We start from the raw sequence: 22057 nt of genomic DNA, 5'->3' as shown, positions 1-22057 counted from the left end.
TTAATCTTTTCCCACAAATGTCAACATATTTTTTTATTGGACTTATTGAGGCAGTTTCATTTTACAAGACATCAAATAATATTTGTATCTGTAATTGACTGCCGTGGCCGTGACAAAAGTGGCGGAACCTCTCCTTTTTTGTCTTTGTTCAGTCAGGATGAAGTAGTTTCCGGGGACAGGGTACCAGCAGTAAACATGGCGGAGGAACTGCTGGAAACAGTGGACAGACTTCAGTCTCGGCTTCTGGAAAATCCGGAGCCTCGAAAGGTAACGACCGAATAGGCCGAAGCGGACAGATTTACTGTTTAGCACCGATCATGTCCAGAAACGCGTCCATTTGTCTCTGGAGCCCGACATGAAGCTGCGGCCGCTGCTGTTGAGCGAAAGTCGCGACGGTTTTTTAATGCTGCGTTCAAGGACCGCTGTCGGGCTCCTACTTCAGAACATTACAGACATTAGCATGCAGCTGCTGTTCAGTGGAAATTGTTGACATATAAAGTAGCTCTGGAACATTTTTAGTTTTCTGTAAAACGACTTATTCGTTTAGAATTAAAGTAAAAACATCTGTGACCTTTTAACAAAATGTAAATCATGACGGTTACTCAGTCCTTTTACATTACTTGCAAAATAAATATAGTTAGAATTTACTTTTTTTAAATAATAACTTTTTTCAGATAAAAAGTTGTACCAACCAAAGAATGCTTGAAACTTACCATACAGAGAAATAACAATTTTGTTGTGAAACAGTATTGCAAAAAAATATACAGTAATAACAGTATCCAAGTAAAACATTTTGGGGGGTGCTGGGTGAAATATTATAGTTTTATTTTTAGTTTTATTTGATACACATTTTCTTTACACATTCTCCCATTTACTTTTAAATGATCATACTAGTTGCAATTAAAAAAAAAAAAAGGCATCTGTTTTCCAGAGGACAAATACATTACTCTGTTAAATGGAAAACTTTCCTACAGAAATTACCAAATAAATTAGTATCTTTAGGTTTCAGTTGTATATAAAAACATTACAATAAGTTGTCGAATACATTTCCGATAAGGCACCAAGTGTTTTAAAGCTGTAATTAATGGCTTATTGAATGTTTAATAAACTGACAACATATGCTTTATAGAGGAAAAATTATCTACGTTGTTGCTGCTTTAATTCAGATTATTAATCGTAGGGCTAAAACAAATTAATGATATCATCTTTCATCATTGGTTAACCGTTAGTGGACACTGAAATTCACCCATGCAAGTCACCCATGCAAAGATCATGCAGTAAAGGGCTGCTGGGTGTAGACTGTTAAACCTCCAAATATGAAATGACCGCAGACTGACTAGCTGAAAACAAATATATGCAAAATAACCACAAATTGATGCATGTAATACACACTAAAAAAATAAAATGCAAAACGTACAAGTTATTTTGCATATAATTGTTTTCAGCTAGTCACTCTGCGGTCATTTCATATTTGTTGCTATTTTTTTATAATCACTTCGTAGTAATCCATTGTATATGGTTGCTTTGCATCACTTTGTGGTTATTTGTTGTCTAACTGTGGCTGTTTTGTGTAGCTCTGTGGTTATTTACTGTCTACTTTTCGCTTCACTCTTTGGTCCTTGGGTATGTATTTGGGTAATTGTGCTGGTTTTGTGGTTATTCACTGTGCGTTTTGGGTTGTCTTGTGTCTTTATGGGATCATTTTACATCGCTACTGTGTACTGTTTTATAGTCTACGCTTTTTTTTTGGTTGTTTTTTTGCAAAATTGTCTTTTTGTGGTCTTTCCATGTGGCTCTTTGTAGTCATCTGTTTGATCTAAAAAAAAAAAAAAAAAAAAAAAAAAAAAAAAGACAGTAGTGGTTGCAGTTCCGTTATACAGCTATGGATACGTAATGTCTTTCTAACCGACAGCCCGTGAAAGCATCGCGTGAAACGTCACAATAATGAAGGGGTTTTAAGTAGTTTTAAGGTGTTTGTTTAACTGCGGCTTCGATCGGTTAACAACACTTGCCAGCTCATTGTTACACCGGATCACATAGTTTCAGTCCGTTACAAATAAAAAAATAAAATGAACCACATCATAATTTCACTGCTAACGAAACTCTGGGCCAGAATAGCCGTTAGCCATCCAGCTAACTCACTGCCGTTGGTGTGAAGTAACGACACTTAACAGAGACTCCGGGCCTTTATTGTTCGTCTGATAGATGTTGGCTACATACACTGACTACTGTCCTCTGCACTGACAGTAAAATGTTGAAAGCTAATATTACAAAAATATATATTATATGCGATATGCGATCTTCCCTTTGTTTACTATCACTGCTGAAACGCAAAGGTGCTTTAAAACAAAGCAGCCAGGTTCGATGTGATACAGTAGTTTTGGCAAACACAAGTTATATCCACAAGGATTAAGTTGATTTATAAAAAAAATAAAAATAAACTTGCAGCAACAAACAAACAAAAAAAAAAAAAATGATAATTGATTTCAATACATGGTCCGTTAGGTCACGACATTAGTCAGTCTCCATGACGCAGGCCTGGGTATAAATGTTGCTGTTTCCGCTGTGAATCATCAGTGATGGATTAGTGGATGAAGTACTCATATCACGTGCTACTACTACTACTACTACTACTACTACAGTAATCATATCATGTACTAATACCAAAGTGTAAGTGTAAGTGGATTTTAGGTTTGCAGTATACTTACTGAGTACACAATGTGTATAATATTAGATTATCATTATGATTGTGTGCATGGCTTTAATGTGGCCCCTTGCGAAGGCGGTGATAATTGCAACAATGATCATATGACATCAAATAATTATCATGTGAATTACTTAACATCCCGCTGTGGGGCTTGAGAAACTCGCTCACGGTGGATTTAATTTGTGATTATATAATCTGAAGAGTAACTAATAACTAATGCATTGGAGTAAAAATTACAAAACACAATACTGAAATATCGTAAGTAATAGGAAACACCTCTGAACTTTACCTAATTTACGTACTTCCCAGTGCTGTGAATAAGGCAGTAACTGATGGAGACTGTTCAAAAGTAGCTCCTCACATTAAGCCTCCATGTTTAAATGCTTTAGATCAGTGATGGAAAGTAACTAAGTTAGTCAAGTACTGTTGAGTTCAGTTTTGACGTACATGTATTTGACTATCTACATTTTATTATACCTTATCCCCTTATCTCTCTACATTTTAGAAGGAAATATTCAAAGCTCCACCAGCTGTAGGAACAAACCCTTCAGATTCTGATTAATAACCTTAATCCATAAGATATGACTCCACCTTTACCAGCTGCAACTCTGAAGTAATGAACATATTAATGCATTAGTACAATGAAATAATATCAATTATTTTGTCATTCTGCAACATGAGCACTTTTACATTTAGTAATTCAAGTAAATTGTGTTGATAATGCTTTTACAAGTTATGTAAAGAAATAGCTTGGGGCTCTGGAAACTTATAGTGCTCATTTTCACTTTTTCAGGTGTTTTATAGATCAACCAAATAGCTAAAGATACAATGTGTAGTTTTTGAAACAGTTCATATTGTCTTGGTTTATACTTGAAAAGGCTTCAGCTGACATTTTATTGCACCTTGATTTTCCAATGTTCCCACTCATAATTACTGCTCTCTCACTTCTTGTTGCCTTTTCTTCTTCCAAATAAAGTCACTGTTACGTGTTTTCTTTTTTATTCATCTTCTAGCTATTGAAGACTCTCAAAAGACTGGGGGGACTTCCTATGACCGTGGATCTACTGGTGGTAAAGAGTTTTTTCTTTATCATTCACATCTTCAACACCGTTTGACAATAACAACAAGCAAACAGAAAGAAAAATAACTGTGGACCGCACTTTTGTTTGTGAGCAAGTGGAAGATGATGCACACACGGCTGGTGTTTTATCTGCGGGAACAAAAAAAGCACTGTTCACTTTACATTCTAATGAGGCGATTTTAATGTGAATTACCAGCACGGCCTGAACTTGTCTCTGACCAATCAGAACACTCTGTGGAAGCTGCCAGTAACATGAATAAGAACTGCAAAATGGAAACAAACACAGATCATTTTTGTGTAGAGATAGTCAGACACATTAAGCGCAGTAATGCCCTACATATAGACTTGTGAGCGCCTGTAGATAGGCAGACCTTCCATTAATTTGTTGAATTAAACCAGGTGTTTGGATGTTAGAAGTGAGAAGAATCCGTTTCCACACGGTTACTGTGTTTTGTCTCATGTAGGAAACTGGAGTGGGGAAGACTGTGAACTCTTATAGGAAACATGAAGTAGCTGGAGAGCTGGCCAAAAGCCTTGTGGCCAAATGGAAGAAACTGGTTCCGCAGTCTGCAGACAGGTACGTCTGCATTCTATATGCCTCAATACTGAAACAACAGTGTCAAATGGTACATTGTGTCTTTGTTTTTGCAGTGATCATATACAGTGCAGATGTTTTATTTCCATATGTTGTTGGCTTGTGACTCCTTAAAAAAAAGAGTCCACATGGGTGACATACAGCTTTGGCAGTAGGGGGTTTACAGTTATTGCTAAATTGACACTAAATTTTAAACATACACTTTAGTGTCTTCTGTCTGTCACAGAAAAATAGCAACTTGTTCACCTCTCTGTAAACCGTGGCCTCCACCTAAACATGTCCTTAAGATTTCTCGAGATACTAAGAGAGTTACTTTGGTGACTCAGTACATCAGAGTGCTGACAGGTTATGCAGCCATGCAGAGCTTTGCTTACTCCAACATGTGAAACAAAAAGCCAAGTTACAGGCAGTGGGCAGTTTGTGTCAGTGGAAAACTGTCTGACCGCAGGTATTCAGTCTGACGTGTCGGTGTAAACACGACAAAGTAGAGATTCAGTCGAGAGCAGCGACAAAGTGAATGTATGTGGGAACCGGAAAGGCAATTAAAGGGGGAAAAAAATGAGGAATCCGGGCTCAATGCTGTAGTGACAATGACATATCTGTATGAAATTAGCCTGTTCACATTCAAACCCTTATCTGTGAACTGCTAAATGTTCCACTTGTGTTTTTATTTCTATTTCACAGAAAACTGCATTGGCAACTTTGCCTCATACTTTTAAAAAAAAATGTGTATTTTTTGTTAAGTTTTTGTAGAACACTACGTTACATTGATGAGTGATCCTGGTAATTATACCCTCAACAAAGTAGAAAGTCTTAGTTACTAACCGGACTGGAGTGATGGCACAGCTTTTCAACCTGAGGTTTCAAAAATAGGTTTTAAACTGGTCTTCAGTGCCAGAATCAACCCGAATTCTACCTTTTTGATCCGTTTAATTCACATTGGACCATGTCACACAGATAAAGACTCTTATTCTAAGACATATTTCAGAAACCCTGCACCCAGGTTAACTTTTAACTAAGTCCTGTGTTTACACAATAACAGTCAGGACACCAACAACACCACGAAACATGAGTCGTATTTTCAGATTTTCTACAATTCTGCAACATGAACTATGAAAAGATAAAAAAGACGGTTTTCAGTGCTCTGCTGAAGTTTCCCAGTAAAATATCCTGAGGCCTTTGATTACAACTGTTGTACAAACATCTCTTCCTAGCAATACATACTGTACGTTTGTGTGACTACTGCATATATGCACAGGGTACATCGCATTCAAAACTTTAGCCTGCAAAGTAACTTGTAATTGCTGTGGGAGAGTGGAAGTAAAATGTCTCAGAAATTGTGGAAGTAAATCACTGGTGTAACCAGTGTTTAATGGCCCCTATCTGTTTTTCTTTCTCAGACCAAACAGCGACGCCAAAGAGGCTCCTCGGTCACACACACACTCTCGAGGCCCGGAGGCGGGCGGTGGAGGAGGCCACAGACGCACCCGAGAACCTTCCCCTGAAGAAGAGCCTCCCTACGTGGAGGAAGAGGAGGAAGAAGAGAGAGGCTACCACACCAACTACTCGCCCTCCCCTCCTCGACATGAGCAGTACAGCCCCCTGCCCCGAGGAGGCTACCACTCAGACGAGTATGAGAGCCCCGAGCCAGAGCCAGAGCCAGAGCCAGAGCCAGAGCCTGAACCTGAACCTGAACCTGAGCCCGAGCCCAGTCCTCCTCCTCCTCCTCACAAGGAATTCTGCCACGCCAGACCAAACAAAGAGCCATGCAAGAACCACCACCACGGAGACCGAAACAGGGACAGGGTTGAGGGGCGACGGCAACGCCACGCACAAATGAAGAGTGACAGAGGAGGAGGAAGCAGTGAGGGAAAGAAACGCAGTGCAGACGGAGAGAAACAACAGAGTCCAGTACAAAAGCCTGCAAAACACAGCAAGAAGTCCACCGCACATGACAGCAAGAGGGACGTGAAGAAGAGAGGAGGAGATGATGGTGAGTGTGTTTACGTACGCTCAAACTTAAATCCAACAGGTCCTGTGCTCCCTTTGATTAAATCACCATTGTAATTGTACTGGTGCCACCTTTTTCCTCTTCTCAGTCACGTGTTTCATTTATTTTACGGCACTTTCCTGCTTTTATCAGTTCCACTGGCCTCTTACTTTAGTCTGCCAACCTGGTTGGCACATGGGCTGAGGTGTCCCACCCATGGTCTCATCTTAGTGATATGTCCACCTGGAAGCACCACAACACACATGCTTTGAGACATAATTTTATAGAAAAATTTCAAAATAAACTTCATTTTAGAGTATTTCCTAGTGCAGCCTTAAAACTGCAGCTGTTATATTTTCAGTTATTTCACTTTAAACACAATCTGTATGATACGTTACGGTTTTAAAAATAGATCTCAAGAAAATCACATAATCTCATTAAAGGGACAGTGGTCCAAATTAGCTGCAGCACGACGCACTACATACAGCACATCCAGCTCTGTTATTCAGAAGTTATTAAGAGACCAAAAAAAATTATTTAGATAGTTGATTAGTAATTTTACTTTATAGTAAGTAAAGCCAAACAATGCAGCTTTCTAATGAAACTTAAAATCCCTGATTTTGATGTTTTGTTAAAATGTCTTATACCAGGTGGGTGACACTTAATTATTAATTCATTGGGGAAAAAAACATTGTTCATTATGATGTATTGGCTAAATAAACAAGCTGCTTTAATTGATGCTTCAGAGCAACATTTTTAGTGCAAAGCTTGACTATCGGATTTAAACAAGTGTAATTTAATTCTTTGATGATTTTGTGGTCATGAGAGACTTAGTTCTGTAGCTCATATGTTTTATCAGCTTTGATCATAAAACATGGCCTCGTCACAGATCAACATCCTGTGCTGGCGACACTGCAGGTTCTGCATTTGGTAACAGGAAATTACTAATTTTCAACAAGAAAATGAAAACTGCTTCCTTAACAACAGCGAGTGATTAGAAGACAATGTGAAATGTTCTTCTTCATCCATGTGAGATAGTATATCAGTATAAATACGGATTGGAAAATTTTCTGATTTATTTTGTCTCAGATGTTGGAAAATGAGATCTAAAATTTGAATGTTCTTAATTCTGTGCGGCTTTGGACCAAATAATGTGTTTGAAGATGCCACCTTAAGCTCTGAGAGCTTGTTCTCGAAATTTTTTGCTGCAACAATTGCTTGATTCATTGATTAACTATTTGTCAGGGAAAAGAAATCCAACAAATATTCATACAGTCGACAGTCAAAATTATGTCTCAGTTTAATAAAATTTTAAAGATCAAGCGATTAACCCACTACTTTGCTGTTTACATCTGTGTTTCCAGGGCGCCGACGGGCACCGAAAGACTCTCCATCCAAGGAGGAGGACGAGGACTTTGAGACTCCCACCATGTCCTTTGAGTCCTTCCTTACATACGACGCACCAACGCCTACCAAGAAGAAGAAGAAGCCGTCGTCGTCGTCGTCTCAGAGTCGACCATCTCACTCTTCCTCCTCCACGTCGTCCTCCCGTCACGCACACACCCCTCACCCACCCGCGACCTCCTCTTCCTCCAAAGTGAGCAAGGCCAACGGGACTCAGAGTAACAAGAGGTCGCACTCAAGCTCCAGCTCGACAGGGGCTGGACCGACACCTGAGAAACGCAGGAAGGTACGAAAAAACAGAGTACAGATTGTGGAAATGCAAAGGTTGATAAGAAGATTTCTGGTGTTCATTATCATTCTTACACTGAACTTAAATCAGCATTAACAAACACTGTGCTGCGCTTCAATGGGTAAACATTCATTGAGTAGCTTCACCAAATAATCTTACAATAACTACAATACTAATAAGTTATATTTATGATTATTTTCTGGAGCTTTCAACCACATCTCACCCTCTTCAGAGTTTGCTTTCAGTACAATTTAAATAGGGCTGCAACAAAAACCGTTTGAAACATTGATTAACATGCCGCTTATTGTCTTTATTAATCAATCATAGTGTGGGTCATAAACACATAAACTGACATTCAAACTAAGTAAAGGGACAAACAACTGGCCTGGCTCTGGTAATGGTTTAAAAAATGTCCAACTAACAGAATCATTAAAGTTGAATCAACCTCCTGTGAACTGTTTTCTCCACCAAGGAACTTTTGTTTTCATCTTTCTAATTGTATAAAAGTCCTGGTTTGACAAGTTATTTGATTATTACAATGTAATTGTCTTGTTGTGTGCAGTTGGCCGAGGCCATTCCAACTCTCCCTGAAATCGCTCTGCCAGCGATTCAGCCCTATTACAGACCACTGCCCTCCATCGACATCACACCGCTGTCCCCGCAGAGAAGAAAAGGTAATTCCCTCAACTTAAAATTGAAATTTTGAATTCCTTTCTATTTCAAGAGAAAAAGCATCTACATTTTCAAAACAATATCATCAGCATAAAAATGCGTATTACAGTGTTGAGTTGAAAAAAAAAACAAAACGTTATTCGTGTACAGATTAAAAAGCAGTGGGCCTAATATTGATCCTTGAGGTAACACATTTGTCCATCTTCTTGTATCAAACTGTCAGCAATGGTTTGAACTCTACCAGAGAGAAATCAGGTGTTATCAGAAGCATCTAAACCCACAGTAAGCAGGTGTAAATCTGAGGCCTGAAGGTTCCTCTCAACATAATTTGGCTGCTGTCAAAATGTAGGCTTGACATGTACAAGGGACTTTTTGCATACATGCAAATTATAATTAAGTTCTTCTGGAAGATTTCAGTGAGTTGATCTATAACCCCTAGGCCTCCTGTGGGCAAAGCTATCTGAGTTTCATTTTGTTCCTCCTTTACTTTCAGTTCCCATCTGCAATGACGAGGAGGACACCGGCTTCACGGGGAAACGGTTCAACTCCAAGATGGTGGTCTACTCAGGATCAAAGACCGCTTACTTGCCCAAAATGATGACTCTGTACGAGCAGTGCATCCGCGTCCTGCAGAACAACATTGATTGTAAGTGGATCTGCTGCATCTTGCTCTGTGTTCAGAGCCTCCCACTCGGTGGCAGTACAGGGCTCACACATGCATTGTCATTGTTGCGTATCATAGAATAAGACTTAATGCTAAATACTAATAGAGTTGAATTTATGTTTTAATGTTAAGACAAGTGCACACATTCCTAATAAAATCATTGGGAACAAAGTAGACATATTCAAATTCAAGTTTTCTAATCATCACAGTAATTACAACAGATAGATGGGGAGCCACAGTTTACTTACTGATTCAGTAAATAACTGATGGTATCTGGCTAATTAGAAAAGAAAAAAATTTATTTTCTATTTCACTCATACAGTGGAGATGTGTTAAAGTTGGTTGGTTTTACAGCTTTAAAAAGAGACGTTTGAAAAGTTGCAAGGGAATCTCCTCCTCACATATGCCAGTTTAAGCTTCTGCAGGCCTATAACTGTCTTTACACATACATGAGTTCGTGACAATGAGTCTGTGCTGGTGCCAGATGGGAGAGGTTCACTGCAAATCAAACAAGATAAACAGAAAATCTCTTAATTCTCTGGACAAATGTTTGAGAGTCAATACTCCTCTGTGGTCACCTCCCAACCCGACTGAAGGAGGTTAAAACAAATACGAATGACTGCATAAACATCTCTTTGTTCTTCCAGCCATAGCTGAGGTGGGAGGAGTGCCCTTTGACATCCTGGAACCAGTTCTGGAGCGATGTACGCCAGAGCAGCTTTACCGCATCGAGCAGAGCAACCAGGTGACACAAACACAACCCAATTAAAAATAATGCATTTCCAGGTCCGCAGCCTTAACCACTACAGTGACAAACTCCAAGCCAAACCCCAAGTTTTAAGAGATGCGTTTGCAGTTTGTTTAAATGAGCACTGAAATGTTTGCCTGCTGCTTTGTTCCTCTTGTTACGTGCCTTTAAAATAAGTGACCTGTAACATAAATGATAGGGACATATAGGTGTTTGTCAGAACCTACATGAGGCTTCAGCTGACAGAATTCATCAAATAGTCATCTTTCCAAATTCACAGACTTTTCAGTACAAAGTTACTTGGATAATAATTAAAAGCAAGAAACTTTTTGATTTCATTTCAGTCTAACTCATCACTTGAATGGATCTTTAATTAGCCAGGAGGAATAATCACAGCAAGAAAAACCTGCATCCAGTCTCACTATACAAGAAGCCTCTAGTTAAAATTTTCTGAAGAGCTCAAAAATCTCTTCTTTTACAGCTGAAGACAACAAGCCAGGACACATTTGCCTCACAGTAAAGTTGTTGCCCCTTCCTTTGTCTTTGTACCTTGGAAGACGGTGGAGTTATGCCACAAATCTATTTACATTTACTCATTTCCACGGTAAAGTTTCTCTAAAAGCAAACAGTGCACATGTCGCAGCTTGTTACAATGTGAAACATTTCCACAAGTATTAGTCTGAGAAATAAAAATCAAATACCTGAAGTAGACAAAAAGAAATAAGGGCTTTAATTTAACAATGAACCAATTGATATAAGTTTATAACAACCTGTTCATGGAGTTAATCTTATTTCCTCCCTCTGAACACCACCACTGGGTGTAGTGGATGTCACCACTTCATATTATCCTTTATTGTATTCATGAGTTGTCTTCATGGAGTTTCACTGTTATTAATGACAAATAACAGAACAATGTTAGACAAAACTTTAACCTGTAAATTTGTTTAGTGTCAAAATGTCTCGAGTGACGGTGAGTTGGGGTCCTGCTTCGGCCCTAAGCTTTAAACACTGATGGAGTGGTGATGGATGCCCCTGAGCTACAGTAGATATGTGCATCATTACACAAACCAAAAAAAAAAGGAAAAAATATAGCGTGTCCAAAACACATGATCTCCTTTTTTTGGATTTTACACATATACAATATAATAATCTTCCTCTTGTATTTCTTTTTACTTCTACTGCCAAATTTATTTTAACATAAAAAGAGCTGCACTTTTACCTTAACGGGCCTGTAAACTGTAACATTTTATCTCTTTGCCTTTCTGTCAGATTTTTACGGAGGATTCTGACGAGCTGTGGAGGCGTCACTGTCACCGGGACTTCAAGCGGGAGACACCTCAGGAGTACGAGTCGTGGCGAGAAATGTACCTGCGGCTGCATGATGAACGCGAGGAGCGGCTGAGGATGCTCACGCAGAACATCTCCTCCGCACACGCCAACAAACCCAAAGGTAAGAAATGTTTTCACAGACTAAAGTTTAGGTTGATGTGTGTCACGGTGGCTGTGAAGTGAAGTAGAGTCAGTCAGCAGCAGAAAGCAGTCAAATAGAAATGGATTTTGATCTTTTTTAATACTTTTTTAAAATGTTTTTTCTCCTGACAGGGCGGCAGGTTAAGATGGCGTTTGTCAACTCTGTCGCCAAGCCGCCACGTGATGTTCGCCGCCGACAGGAGAAGTTCGGCACCACAAGTGGCCCCTCCAGCGCCGCAGCTGCCATTAAGTCAGTATGATGTGCGGGATGTTGTCGCAGTGGCTTATATCTAGACTAAAGGGTGGTGAAATTTACACGAGACACAATTTAAACATGTTTGGCTGGGATGGTAAGACGTACATATGACCAAGCTACAAAAAGTTTAGGTCCGGATAGATGTTGCTTTTTTTTTTCCCTGATGCTTAACATGAAAGTGAAGGTCCATCTGGGCTCAGACTACATTTGTTGGCTTGGAGTGATGCGGATATATTTTCAGTGATGCTGCGTGTCAGCAGCCTCACAATAACACGTGATATGTGTATAACAATTACACCTTTTCACTTTGATGCACATCAGGGTTTGTGTGAGTGTGTGTGTGTGTGTGTGTGTGTGTGTGTGTGTGTGTGTGTGTGTGTGTGTGTGTGTGTGTGTGTGTGTGTGTGTGTGCACTCTGTCGGTGGAGCTCAGTTGTCTCTCAAATTCCCATGGACACGTCTCTTCTTGCAGCCTCTCGACATTACACCTTACATTTTCCTGTGGGTGCGCTGCACAATAGTTTCCATCAGACCTATCAGTTAAAAAAACAAGTGAAACCACCTACATATTAGTCTTAATACTTGTATTTGTATTCATTCATTTGTATTTAAATAACCTATTTGTACATTTCCCCAATTGACATTTATCATTTCTTATATTTTCCACTTTCACAAATACATATCCTTATGTGTTTGAACAGTGTATTTAAGTGTTTTGGATTTGAAGTTGCAAAAGATAAACTATACTATAAGGCTAAAATGCCTTTCTGGATACATTTTTACGTGTGACGATTTTCTGATTTTTATCTTCAGCCCGAGTAGAAATTTAAAATTAGGTTCGTCACATGTTTTCTGTAGCTCTTTGTTTAGTTCTTTTTGCCAATTTATTCTATTTCAAACCCATAAGACTCTTAGATTTTTCCCTTTGTCCTTCAGAATAAGACCAGCTGCAGCAGACTATTCTGGTGAATCCACTCGCTCCTCTTCCGCCCAAAACAACCCTGCTCCCAGCTCGTCTCGTTCTCCAGTATCAGGAGGAGCAGCAGGAGGAGCAGCAGCAGCAGCAGGAATAGGAGGACACGGCATTCGGGACAAACCGCAAGTCAAAAGTAAGTCTGCTTCAACACTCGTGAGCCAGAGTTTAGAAAGTAAAAAGTACCAGAATTAACTCCCGAGTTCCTTTAAATCTAATTCATCCTCTTTATTGTTCCCTCCCCATCACAGAAATCGCCCCCATGATGGCCAAAACTATCAAAGCATTCAAGAACAGATTCTCCCGCCGATAGTGTAAACGAGAATGAATGTATTTTATGTGTTTTTAATTTAAGTTCAGATAAAATTTTATTGGTAAACCCTTCATCCCTTCACACACACACACAGACACACACACACACACACACACACACACACACGCACACGCATACACACACTTCATCTTTTCCCACCAAACATGAAATTTACAGTATTGGTGAGAAAAGGTTGATTTATTTTTAGATTTATTTACGTGGTTACATCCATTTCGGGGTTTTTTAAATATGGTCAAAGAATGTACTGTTTGTTACTTTCTCCAAGATGCAACAGGACACAAACAAAATTTCCTGTTACTTCTTGCTTTGCGGCAGAAATTTTTAAGCAATCTTAAAAATACACGTATTCCCTTTTATTGACAGTTAAATGTGAAAATGTACATCACTATCATGTCTGTGCAATAAATAGAAAGCAAAAAGCACCAGCTGGTTGTTTAGCTTAGGATACAGACTGGAAACGGGACAACAGCTAATGTGGCTCTGTCCATCAACCCAAATCTGCCTTTCTGCACATCCAGAAACCTTGTATGAAAACAACAGCTGAAGATTTACAGTGGGTTAACACGCTGATTTAACTCAGTAAAGCAGGTAAACAATATTAGGTGCTGCTGACGCTGCCACCTGGGATTGAGGTTAAAGGGAAAAGCTGAACCCTACACTGTAACCTGTTGTGCACCTGCCCAGAAATCTAACTACCTGTTGCAGCAACGCAAACTGCAACAATGGTGATTGGTCCACTTGGCAGCATCGTTTTTTTCCCCCAACACATTTAGTACAGACCATGCCCTCTGACATCTTCTCTGTCTTCTAAGTTGCAGTATTTTCAGTAAGGGTAACTACTGTTCAATCTCTTTCAGGTCCAGCGCCAACATGGTCTGCTGAGTTTTAGTCACAGGTGTTTGTACCCAACAAAACAATTTAGCACAGTGGCAGAGTTACAACATTTAAACAGCAACTAAACTGAGGAAAACCAACTAGAACTGACCAGATTCCCCCTGCACAAGTTCAGGTTATAAGGAGCTCCTGGTTACAGTTTAGTTAAACTCTTTAAATGGAGAAAGCCACCGTAAAGTGAGTTTGGAGGTGCTGTTGCCTTTGAACATACCAGGCTACCAAGTTACCGAGCTTCAGAAAAAAGTATTTATCTTCTCATCTAACGCTCATCAAGAAAGCAGATACTTCTATGTTAATTTTTTCTTTCACTGGACAGAAAAGTATTTATTCTTTTAATCGTTCATTGAACTTAAGGAACAGTCGTTATTTGTGTTATTTTGTTTTATAACCTAATGGTACACTACACTAGGAAAACCTTTATACACATATTCACAGTTTTTTTTTTTTTTTTTAATCTTTCAATTGCATGCATGATGCACGCCAGCTGCAACATTAGGAATCTGAGACATCAAGTGGCTGGCGAAAGACTCTTGCTTTTGAGAAAACAAATACATGCATATTTAACCATCTTTTGCCCGGGGCATTGTTCCTTGTGAAGGGCTAAAATGATATCTATGAACGTCTCTCTCTCACACACACACACACAGACAAACACACACGCACACACACATTGTAGATTTATTTGAAACCTGTGGCTTTGAATCATGTTTTCCGCTGTTGAATGTCTGCATCCTTCTTTATATCTGCTTCACTGTGACAAAAAGTTTGAGTGAGGGTTGGAAAGATGAAGAAGAATGAGGAACAATGTTAATAAGGATGGGTTTTGATAGGATGTCTGCAGCAATGATGATGAGATGTATTTATTTTCAACACTTGGGACCTGGATCCCCACAACATGGGCCCAAAAGGAAGTAGGTAAAAAAATTGTAATTTTATTAGATTTTAATAAATGTTATATGGTCATTTTTATTAAAATTGACTTTTGCCCTTGAAGGGAGGTCTGTGTGGATTTTTATTTGTGTGGTGTGAATTTAATCTGATTTAGTAAAACAGGAGCACTTTGAATTTTCAGTTTCCTTTCTCTATTGAGGGATTTACATAAATCTTTTCCTTTAAAAGCTCTTATAATATTTTTCCCATTTATACCTGACTGCTGGGTTTGGCCTTTATCTTTAGTTTCTCATTGATCTTTTTTATTGTTGATTGTTTTTATAAAGTGATAACTCACAGCTGAGCTGAAGTTACAGTAAGAATAAAATTAAATGTTAATTAAAAAATATAATTTTTAAATGGATTAATGATAAAGATTGTCTAAAAAATCGGCGTGTATTTATGATTGGATTTTGGACTGTACTATTATATTTGATTAGAGATTGTGTGTATCCAGTAAATTAACATTTGTTCTAGTAGAACAAGTTTTATATTGTACAGTGAATTTTTTAGGAGGTGTTCTAAGTGGGCACCAAAATAAATCCGAGGTTAAAGGATCTAATTAAAATTATAAAAAATGTTTCTTGTGCATAAAATTATGTTTGTTTTTCTAATGCTTTCACATTTAGACAGGGGCCTTTAATAATCCTTTAACCTCTTTCATTTCACCTCTTTCAACTTCTTGCTTCAGTCAAAACGCGAGTAATTATTTTGATCAGTTTTAGCTTATGGCCACTCTCCTAATACTCCACCTTAAACTCACAAGAAAACACAATAAACTTGTGTAAGTCAGGTCTAACTTACTTTTACTGGTATAATCCTAATATCGACACAGATCCACTTATATGTCACAAACAGCCGACATAGTAGTACTTCTTAAATATATATCTAATCTAATAAATCATTCAATAAAGGAGCAATTTGCCAGAGAGTTGTCATGATGGGACACGTTTACTTTGAATTACTATGGTCCTTATAATTGTGTAGATCAACTAAGTGAAAACGTTATAACGAGATTTGAATCACAGTATTGTATTTTCAGTTTTTAACAACTTTATTAATTTCTCTGAAGTTTGATCTCACATTAAACCCCTTGAAAAGAAACACTCTCTAACTTCTAAAATGTTGTACAATAACTAACGACACATACTGAAATAATCCCCTGCTCCCTCAGGCTACTTTATCAGGTTTATATTTAAAAGGCAGTTTTTGTTAACATATTTAAAGAGATCCCTTTTTTATTATTTTATTTGTTTCCACATGGAAAAAGTAATAGATGAACCTGTGAATCATTATTTCATAAAGTTTGGCTTATGAAAAGACAAACTTATAAAAACTTTGCGACGGTCGTGACATTTTATGGTAAAAAGGCACATCACGTGTTTGGTGTTTTGCTCGTCTTGCAGGTAAAGTTACCACAAATGCAGCAAGAAGGAGTCCAGCAAGTCTAATTTCTTCAAAATAAGATCATTTTTTCTGCCACTACTCTGTAATCTGAGATCTGTGCAATCTGTAAACTACACATTCCTTAAATAGATATATACATAAGTAAATAAATAAAAACTCCAGAAAAGCCTTACCCTTACTAAAGCATAGCCTACATATAATTTAAATAAAAACAAGGTGCACTGCTAAGGCGACTTAGAGATTTTAAAATAATTACATGAAGCAATATAGTCAAATACACATGGCACAGGGAAAAGCTATATTCTTTGATGTGTCAGTATAAGTAATCCTCCATCATAATGTTCTGCAGAAAATGACTGTGATACATTAATATAGGTAATTTTTTATGTTCAGCTAATTGTATCCTGCTTTCTAAAAAAAAAATACCGGGTCTTATTGCAGGTAGGCCCAATGTAACTTTTTCTATTCCAGCAGTTTCTATGAAAAAAAAAGACTTTTTTTTCTGACTATTTTACATACACGCCATTTTCTAATTGCAGCTTCCTCTGAAGACAAACAGGGCAGGTGTGATTTCCTCCTTTTCAGTTTGCATCCATTCGGTTCCACTCTGAAATTAACCTCTATACAAAATGTGTTTTATTTTGAAACTTTTATTCCGGAAAAGCATTATAACTTCGCGTCCGCTTGACGCGGATATCAGTTCACATCACGCTGAGAAGTCAAACTTGCTGTTGTCGTTTCACTTCGTGAAAGCAGCCAGAGAAGCGGTGGTTCCCAAGCTTCACATCCTTCGCCAGTGCACAACCGAGAGCAGCGTCTGTAGCTCCGCTATGTCCGGGCACGGTCACGGACACGGTCACGGTCAAGGCTGTGGGTGCGCGGGGGAGCATGAGCCCGCGGAGAGGGGCCTGGAGTACGGACTGTACCAGCGGATTGACCTGGAGAAGGTGCAGTGTTTGAACGAGAGCAGGGACGGAGACGGAAAGCTGGTGTTCAAGCCGTGGGATCAGCGGAAGGAGCGGGACAAGGTAACGGCCAGACAGACCTTTTCCCTCGGTCACTTTTCCTGTCGGGTTCGCCCTTTGGACCAAACCACATAAAGACCGAGGAGGTTGCAGGTGTGTCGGGCTCCTGTCTGTCAGTAGCCGCTGGCCGCGCGCACGGAGAGCTTCTCTGTGCACGAGTGACGGTGCAGTTTATAAAATGAACATTCTAAGTAATAAATTAAGAATCCAAAATAAAAGCAAAACACTTGCGGTGGCAGAGAGTTTGCTTGGAGGTAACTTGTAGACGCGCCTGCCCCACACTCTTGTTGCCAGACCTTTTTTCCGTCCGTAGATGCTTTGTCTTCATTTGGATAATCGGTTAATTTGGATCATTTTTAGAGCTATTTGGGCGGTTTCAAAGTTGAGCTCAGTTTTGTTGTCCACTTTCTAACAACTTTATGCTTTTAGTGCTATATTAACACAAAAACTAACAAATGACGTGACACAAAAACTCCTGAATATGTCGATCCAATTCGGCAACACTGGCCTGTCCTCAGTACCTGACCTGTAGTTTTCCTTAGCCTTTGAATTTCTCAGCTGATGTATTTAAGTTCATGTTTGAAGTACTTGTAGTTCACTTGAGTATTTTTATTTTATGCCTCTGTCTGCTTCAGATGAACACACGGCAGCTTCACACCCTCCATGTTAAACTGTTTCTGTGACCTGATGTAGCCTCGAGGGTTTTATTATTTATATTGATTGCTTCTGTTACTGTATTGCATATTTGTCTTTCTCTTAGTTTGTCGAGAGCGACGCAGATGAAGAGCTGCTGTTCAACATCCCGTAAGTCCTTTTATTTGCATTTCATTGTCTTCTTTTGTGCTGCATGAACATTGGACATTGAAAAACTTTTTATAAGGATTATAAGTTGTTAATAATATGAATATAGCACCTTTTGGTTTTGCAGTTTTAGACAAAAGATATTCTGCATCTAATTTCTAATTTCATATATATGAAATTAGAAATTAGATGCAGAATTTTTTTATTTTTTAAAGTTTACTATTTATTCCCTAATGACAGCGTCTTCCTGTTTTAGTCCTAAAAGTGTCTCCCCTCTAATAATTTATAAAAGCTTTTAATTAAACATCTATTTTTCATCTCTCACAGCTTTACAGGCAGCGTTAAGCTGAAAGGAATCATCATCTCTGGGGAAGATGACGACTCTCATCCAGCTGAGATACGACTGTGAGTGTCCGGGACACCACAAAGTTCTGGTTTGCTACTTCAATTATGTAAATTACACAGCATAGTGTTAATTGACTTTGAGCTAATTAAAAAAAATTATTCGTGCAGCACCTGACCATCAGCAAATGTTACATTTTATCTATTACAAACCATAAGGTTAGAGCAAAACTACATCTTTCATCCTAGGTACAAAAACATCCCCCAGATGTCATTTGATGATGCCGGCAGAGAACCTGAACAAGCTTTCAGACTCAACAAAGACCCTACTGCTGAAGTGGAGTACCCAACAAAGTGAGGGCACAAACTGTAATACTAGTATTCTCATTTTACTGAAACATTCTCCTGTTGGCATCAAAGCTCCAGTTGTGGCAGTTGGTTTAAAAACTGCATCCTGCTCCCTGTTAAGGCCCACAGGAAGAAGTTTGTTCAAAACACAGTCTTTCACAAACTGATTTTGTGATTGTTCTTAATAGCACAAATGTTGCATGGTCTAAGTTTATCTAACAGATGTTCCTGCTCCAAAATATTTTATGACTTTACTGGAATAGATCTTTGGAGGCTTATAAGGCAATGACGCTTGTCTGTGTGATATGCGTCATGATCATGTTTAGAGCTACTGTGGATGATAATATGAAATTCTGCTCAGTAAAGCATTCGAAAGACAAGTGAAGCTAATCCTGAGTTTCTCTTTCTGTTAGTTCGGTGTGAGTCAACACATGCTCAGGAAAGTAGTCAGAACCTTCACGTTTTGTGCAGGCTTTGTGTTATAAAGTTGTTTTATATAAACTGAAATCTATGATTTACAAAATTGTACATACTTTTGTTTTTTTCAAGATGAGTCCAGAACTTGACTGGAGTCCACCTGTGGCAAATTCAATTGATTGGACATAGGCCCCACAGATCACACAGACAAAAACTAAGCCATGACCTCAAATAGATAAATAACATTTTGTTGCATAGCACAGATCAGGACAAAGCTATAAAACCATTTGTAAATCAGGAACCCTTTCTAAAGTTAGCCGCCAGACCAAACTGATTAACCGAACAATAAGGACTTTGGTCAGGGAGGTGACCAGGAACCCAGTTGTCACTCTAACGGAGCAGCTGTAACTGCTGCAAACGGGAACTTCATTAGGGGCCAAATACTTTTGGCAATGAGAGGACACAGAGTTTAACTTTTAATACATTTGGAAAAAGCATGCTTTAATTTTTTTCTTTATAGGTTTTGAGAGGTGACGCGTAGGCAAAATGGCCTGTCTTAACAATTTAAACAAAATACACTTTCTGAAACTGCTGAACCTGTGTGTTCTAATGTAACATGTAACACTAATTTAAGAATGTTTGCAATGTTCATATCCTCCAGTAAGCCTTCGAAAACTGCGCCATGAATCACTGCTCCATGCTGGTTTTCATTAATATATTCATAAAGAGACAATTTAGTTGTTTCTTTTGAGTATGTAAACCTTTCCCCAAGCATGTTTCTTGAATTGATATCACTCCTGTTGTATTCTTGTATTTTTTTTTCAGGATCGCTCGTTTTTCTAATGTGCAGCACCTCTCAATCCACATCTCAAAGAACTTCGGAGCTGAGAACACTAGAGTCTACTACATCGGTCTGAGGGGGGAGTACACAGAGGTGAGTGTGATGTTTAACCTGCTTATAAAACCGTACCGATGTGCACGGCTGGATTATTCTTCTGAGGGGCTTTGGAGCAGCACTAGTTCTTGATGCTTTGATTCATATTTGTTGGGTGGCGTTAATGTTCTTCGCGTTCATTAATGTGGGAGTGTAGTCTGTCACTAAGTCTTTTTGATAATTAACATTGCTTTCTGTGTCATGGTTGGTTTGGCTACATGCGTCAGATCATAACTATATTGAAAGAAGATATTATTTTGCCTCATCTCCTGAGGGCAACTAATTCTTCAAAATATTTTGGTTTCGCTCTGGTGATTCTGAGTTTGTCATCTGATAAGTCCTTTTTGAACACAAACAGTTGATGTTTACTGCAGATTTACCAAAACATGACATTTTCGCCCATTATTTCTAATATAAATTTTCCTATTTCTGTGGGGGGGGAAAATCAGCCTTGAATGTTCTTACAGTACCTCACACAGTTGGATCAGTTTAAGATCCTGTTTGTACCGTATTTTCTGGTCTTGGATTTGTTATTATCACTCAGAATTAAGATGTTGAAGCTTGATGTGTAGGCGTTTTAGAGAAGCAGTTTTATGTTCATGATGCTCACAATAATATAAATTTACAATCAAGCACATGTACCACAGGATAATATTAAATGCTGTGTGTTTTTTTAAATAAACTAATTTCATGTTACTTGTCATGCAGCATTTTATGCCACTAAATCATGTCAGTGTTATCAGTTGGGCTCTTAAGTAATAATCTCAGGACTATTGTTTTTTTTTTTTCCCTGCTCAGCAATGCTGCTCTATGTACCTAATAGATTTTAGCAGAACAGACTATATCCTGGAACGGGTGTGGTTGAGGTTAACCCTGTCTTTGTCTCTTTTAGGCTCACAGACATGAAGTGACAATCTGTAACTATGAGGCGGCGGCGAACCCTGCAGATCACAAAGTGGAGAGCATCATCCCTCAAACCAACTTCATTTCCTGAAAGCTTTGCCGAGTCTGAGGAGGGTGGGGAGGAGGAGGAAGAACGACATGACATCTGCTGACTGTTGTTGACACGCGTCAAGAAAAAGTCAAAGATGAGTTATACTCTGCGTACTCGCAGGTTGGTCGAGCTCGACCAGGACTGAGCACAGAAATTTGAAGACCAGAGGGTGTCTCTGGAAGTGCCAAGTCGATGCTTTATTTCTATGGCAATAAAGAGTAAAGGCTTAATGTTGGCAAAAAGCTTAATAATAAATGCATGAAACATTTGCTACTCATAGAGTCTGCTGTTATCAGTTAAACCTGTCTACTCTGATAAATGTGAAGACCTCCACCATGACATTAAAAGCTACCACAAAAGGCTTGAAATTAAACTAGTGTTGGATTTTAGATGCCGTGTTTACACTGTGAATCTGTAACTAGCTTCTCGCTATTTTAGGAATAAGAAGTGTAAAGAATATTCCTCTCAAACATCTGCAGAAAATGTACACTGCTTAAAGTTTACAGTCAAGAATTGACATTGTAGGCAACTCTACATACAGGAGCAAATACACTCCCAATATATATCCATTGTGCACCTTCTGTAAAGATGAAAAAGGCACAAATCACTGCAGGATTTTTTTTGTTTCTGCCACCTAGTGGATATTTCTGGTGACCGCCTTCTTGTCAAAGCAGTGACTGTGAGTTTCCATATTCCAAAAGGTCCTTTCTCTGTTGATTACTGTGAGGGGATTGCAATTCTCAACAAATGCATGATGCTTTCATGTTGTTGATTAAGTCAATT

General features: G+C 38.7%; 2 protein-coding genes across 3 annotated transcripts; both read left to right on the top strand.

The window, feature by feature from the left end:
- Positions 1-134: 134 nt before the first annotated feature.
- eloa (elongin A) lies at positions 135-15069 on the top strand. 2 transcript variants are annotated; one of them, XM_067486411.1, is made up of 12 exons: positions 135-267; positions 3721-3777; positions 4253-4365; positions 5784-6376; positions 7738-8063; positions 8629-8740; positions 9232-9384; positions 10050-10147; positions 11420-11600; positions 11753-11870; positions 12812-12984; positions 14040-15069. In XM_067486411.1, the coding sequence occupies exons 1-12, from the start codon at positions 196-198 to the stop codon at positions 14069-14071; spliced, it is 2028 nt and encodes a 675-aa protein (XP_067342512.1). In that variant the 5' UTR covers positions 135-195; the 3' UTR covers positions 14072-15069. The 2 variants fall into 2 exon arrangements, with proteins under 2 accessions (XP_067342512.1, XP_067342423.1); XM_067486322.1 differs by having other exon boundaries at positions 136-267; positions 13100-15069.
- A 2031-nt stretch (positions 15070-17100) lies between these two features.
- Positions 17101-21960, top strand: pithd1 (PITH (C-terminal proteasome-interacting domain of thioredoxin-like) domain containing 1). The gene is made up of 6 exons (XM_067485965.1): positions 17101-17441; positions 18199-18242; positions 18567-18644; positions 18831-18935; positions 20172-20280; positions 21173-21960. The coding sequence occupies exons 1-6, from the start codon at positions 17244-17246 to the stop codon at positions 21272-21274; spliced, it is 636 nt and encodes a 211-aa protein (XP_067342066.1). The 5' UTR covers positions 17101-17243; the 3' UTR covers positions 21275-21960.
- The last annotated feature ends 97 nt before the right edge of the window (positions 21961-22057 follow it).

This window comes from Channa argus, chromosome 1, assembly GCF_033026475.1.
Source record: "Channa argus isolate prfri chromosome 1, Channa argus male v1.0, whole genome shotgun sequence".
Lineage (NCBI taxonomy): Eukaryota > Metazoa > Chordata > Actinopteri > Anabantiformes > Channidae > Channa > Channa argus.
Note: the sequence above shows the minus strand (reverse complement) of the source record. Positions and strands in the feature narration are given on the sequence as shown.